The 4,301-nt window shown below is 63.1% G+C and overlaps 1 protein-coding gene across 1 annotated transcript; it reads left to right on the forward strand.

Annotated features, from left to right (window-relative positions):
- Positions 1-741: 741 nt before the first annotated feature.
- Positions 742-3,720, forward strand: SPDEF (SAM pointed domain containing ETS transcription factor). The gene is made up of 5 exons (XM_074850254.1): positions 742-1,189; positions 2,227-2,424; positions 2,516-2,563; positions 3,021-3,161; positions 3,250-3,720. Exons 1-5 carry the CDS (start codon positions 742-744, stop codon positions 3,426-3,428), a joined length of 1,014 nt encoding a protein of 337 aa, XP_074706355.1. The 3' UTR covers positions 3,429-3,720.
- Positions 3,721-4,301: the final 581 nt, after the last annotated feature.

Consider the following 4,301-nt stretch of genomic DNA (forward strand, 5'->3'; position numbering starts at 1 on the left):
GAGGTTTCTCCACGGATGGAGCCGTTCCCTGGTGTTGCCATGGAAATTCAGCAGGCTCATCCTCTTCTCCACGGCCTCCAAGACTCCCTGCATACCGGAGACAGATGGGGACAAGCTGATTTTGGGTAGTTTTTTCTTGCAAGAGAGTAAAAGCAAAGTTCTTGTCCGGGGGGTTGGCAGAGTGGCCCAGAATGGGGTGCTGCAGAGCTAGGCCTGGTCCCCGGCCTGGGGGAGCCGGGTTTGGGTGCTGTTGTGATGGGGCATCCTCGGTTGAAAGCAGCAGATGATGTTTTCCATGAACAGAAATGTGCCTGCGTGGTTTAGGCATCCTTTGATGCCCACGGGCATCCCCCAGCGTGCCCCACTGCCTCCTGCAAGGACATTCAGCACCCGCTGGGACTGAACTGCTGCCAACCTGGGGTGCCACTCATGGGAAGACCCTCAAAAGCCGCGGTGGTTGGGACCTGCTTGCCCCCTGGGCTCCTTCTTCCTGATGGCTGCTGCGGCTGGTCCTCCTAAAATCAGGACAGCCCCCCCAGCCCCATGGCTGACCCCGAGCCTGCATCATCCGAGGGCTTGCGGGGCGCCGTGGGTCTCTTTGGAGGTTTTTTCCCCTCTAACAGGCTTAGTTCCTCCCTTTGTGCCTGGCCGCTGGGCGGGAAGGCAGGAATCGGTGCCGGGACGAGCCTCTCCTCCTCTCCTCCTCTCCCGGCAGGTTTGGAGCCGGCGCTGAGCAGAGGGATGGGCAGTGCCAGCCCTGGGCTGACCGCTCTACCCCCCAGCCGCCTCGCCCGGCCAGACGCTGCCCTGCTGCCCCCCCCCCAGGACCCTGATACCTGGAGCTGGGGCTGCCCAGATAGCCCCAGCCCCCCTGCCACCCCTGAGCAACCCCTGCCTGCTTTCTGCCTGCACTACTTCGACATGCTCTACTCGGAGGACATCGCCTGGGCCACCAAGAGCATGGGGGAACCGTCCCAAAGCGATGCCCAGGGGGGGCGAGGGGAGGCACAGAAGGAGCCGGAGCAATGTCCCATCATCGACAGCCAGGGCTTGGGGCTGGGGGCCGAGGGGGACCTGCAGGCCAGCCTGCACCTGGAGGAGCACTCGCTGGAGCAGGTACAGAGCATGGTGGTGGGCGAAGTGCTGAAGGACATCGAGACGGCCTGCAAGCTCCTCAACATCGCCGCAGGTGGGTGCCCCCCCCGCCCCAGCCCTCCCTGGGGGGCTGCAGGCAGGGTTGGCCCCGCCATGGGGTGCAGCAAGCGAGGGGATGTGCCGGTGCGGGGGCTAAAGCCGTGCTGCAGCTCGGGGGTTGCAACCAGGTACTGGGGTTTGGGGGAGCGCGGCTGCTGCCTGGCTCCCCCAGGCATCGCTCCTGGGCACGGCTGTTTGCCAGCACCTGGGGATGCCAGAAAAATACCCCTCTGGCTGGTGTAACCCTCCGCTGGCTCGGAGTTAAGCTGAGGCAGGGGTTAGCAAAGCTTTACGCAGAGCCCTGTGCTGGGTGTGGGGTGTCGGTGTCACCCAGCTGGTGCCACAGAGGTGCAGGGACACAGCGACACGATGCTGAGCCCATCCACTCCCCTGAGCGGGGGGTCCCCTCCCCTCCCAGCGCATCATTATCGAGGTGCTTTTCAGCCTTGCACACACCTTGGGGACGGTGTGCGGTAGCAAGGAGCAGACAGCGGGACTTTTATTATCTTTTTCTCTACCCCATTTTCCCTGGGACATTAGGAACAGCCGGATGAGCGTGTGGGGTTGGGGACAGCCTGGAGCCAGTGGATGTTGCCTGAGCTGGCCATGGAGTTGGGTGCAAGGGGAGCAGGAGAGCCCAGGACTGAGTTCCTTGGGGCGTTGCTGCCACGGGGCATCGCTGGGGTATTCTCGGGGCATCGCTGCTGTGACACAAACAGTCTTGGGGTGTTCTTAGGTTTACGTAGGCTCTGCCACCCACTCCCTTGAAGCATTTGGTGTCACCTGGGATGGTGCAGGGAGCCAGCGGGGCTCCAAACGCCTGGATGAGGCATCGCAAAGTGAAGGAGGTGGCGAGGGGGTGGTCCTGTCCCCGGGGTACCATGGCAGGCTGAGAGCGGGATGGTCCCATCCTGGTGGGTGATGCTGTAGCAGGGGAGAAGGGGATGGTTTCCTGGGGCTGCCATGGGGTGAGCTGAGTTTCCCTGGGCTTTGCCTTGGCTGTTGCTGGCCACACTCACCCTCTGCCTCCAGACCCCACGGACTGGAGCCCCGGCAATGTGCAGAAGTGGATCTTGTGGACAGAGCACCAGTACCGGCTGCCGCAGATTGGGAAGTCCTTCCAGGAGCTGTCGGGGAAGGACCTGTGTGCCATGTCCGAGGAGCAGTTCTGCCAGCGCTCGCCCGCCTGTGGCGACATCCTGCACGCCCACCTTGACATCTGGAAGTCTGGTAAGTGCTGGGGACCGGGAGGGAGCTGGGGGGGGTGGGTGATGCTGTGCAGCGGGAGATGCCCCTCTGACCACCCTCTCCTCCCTTCCAGCTGCCTGGATGAAGGAAAAAGCCACCCCGGGAGATGTGAGATACTGTGGTGAGTTCTGCATGGGCTCAGCTCCACTGGCCTCGCTTCTGCCTCAGACAGATCCGGGTATTTGAGAGGTCACTCCCTGCTTAATTACAATTATCTGGTGCATTGCAGCCGCTGCTGCAGCAGCATCCGTGTGGTTGCACTCCCTATGCCCTAGAGCAGCCCCTGGGCTGTCTGCAAGATGCAGTGAAGGGGAAATGGCTGCAAGACCCTCGCCAGCCCCATCCCACACCCTGTGCATCCCTGCGGGGCTGCGCAAGGGCAGGACTGAGCTGTTTTCCCTGCCCCAAGATGGGGAAGAGAAAGTGGTGCTTCCAGACCCAGCTCCTGGGCTGAGCCTCCAGAGACCCACAGGCTGGGATTTCCCAGATTAGGACTCATGTGGGTCCTCGGGGTGGTGCAAAGCAGAGAGGCCTCTCCCCACCCCCATCTCACCCATTCCCATCCCTTCCCATGGCAGGAGGTGATGCCAGCTGGGCAGACAGCGAGGTGGACTCATCCTGCACCGGCCAACCCATCCACCTCTGGCAGTTCCTCAAAGAGCTGCTGCTGAAACCCCACAACTACGGTCGCTTCATCCGCTGGCTCAACAAGGAGAAAGGTGGGTGGGTGCTCTGGCAGCCCCGGGGTGGGCGCTGGGGCAACAGGCAAGGTGGTAACCAACCCCCCATGCCCCGTTCCCCTCCCAGGCATCTTCAAGATCGAGGACTCGGCGCAAGTGGCCCGTCTGTGGGGCATCCGGAAGAACCGCCCGGCCATGAACTACGACAAGCTGAGCCGCTCCATCCGGCAGTATTACAAGAAAGGAATCATCCGGAAACCCGACATCTCCCAGCGCCTCGTCTACCAGTTCGTCCACCCCGTCTGAGCGGTGCCGGTGGGACAGGCTGAGCCCCGGGGAGGGCCAGGGGACCTTCGCCGCCTCCCTCTGCCTCCCAGCCACAGAAACCCTCTTCCAGCAATAAGGACCTTGGCCGGGGTGCTGGGAGGCTCATCCATCTCAGGAGCTGCTGGCAACGGACCACGGGACCCCCCCATCACCCCCTAACCTCGGGGGGGAGGGATGAGCCCCCAGCTAAGGGACCATCACCAGTGTGCCCCGGTGCGGGGCGAGGACTGTGCAGAGCCCTCGTCTCCCGCGAGCGCTCCCAGGGGAGGGTGGGCACGGACTTTGAGGCCGGTGGAGGAGACGTGGGGTTGGTTGGGGTGGGATAAAGGCAGATGAATCTGTGGCTGTCACGGGGCTCCCCACAACCTTGGTGCCCTTTGGCAGGGATTGAAGGTGGGAGAGCAGCTGGGGTCACCCAGGGGAGGAGCTGGGGGATGCAGGAGTCCTGCCCCCACGTCTCTTGCTCCCCAGCACATTGTCCTCTCACCCTGCAGTCCCGGGGCATTGTCAGGACACAGGGGCCAAGGGCATGTCCCAGCAGGAGACCTCAATATTCCTGTGACATCATGCCCCGGGGCTGCTTTGGGGGGGACCTGACACCATCGGGGTCACACTCCCCTCCAGCCAGATCCTGTCCCCATGCCACCACTGTGGCTGCGGGACTGGCTGCCCTCAGTGCCTGTCAGGAGTGACCCTGTGCACTGCGGTGGAGCTGCTCTGGATTTACCCCAACAAGCAGCTCCTGGCCCTCAGCCCTGTTTGGGGTGGGGGGCAGCGTGGTGGGGAGCACTTCAATGCTCAGATGCAAAGAAAGGGGCTGCCTGAATTTTGGGAGGGACGGTAGCTGGGATC

This window comes from Strix aluco, chromosome 25 (assembly GCF_031877795.1).
Source record: "Strix aluco isolate bStrAlu1 chromosome 25, bStrAlu1.hap1, whole genome shotgun sequence".
Taxonomy (NCBI): Eukaryota; Metazoa; Chordata; class Aves; order Strigiformes; family Strigidae; genus Strix; species Strix aluco.

Bases quoted from the DNA above. Each gene is read 5' to 3' on its own strand.
- SPDEF (XM_074850254.1), top strand. From the start codon at position 742: ATGGGCAGTGCCAGCCCTGGGCTGACCGCTCTACCCCCCAGCCGCCTC. The intron at 1,190-2,226 runs GTGGGTGCCCCC...CTCTGCCTCCAG, and splicing joins GCTCCTCAACATCGCCGCAG to ACCCCACGGACTGGAGCCCC. The intron at 3,162-3,249 runs GTGGGTGGGTGC...TTCCCCTCCCAG, and splicing joins CTGGCTCAACAAGGAGAAAG to GCATCTTCAAGATCGAGGAC.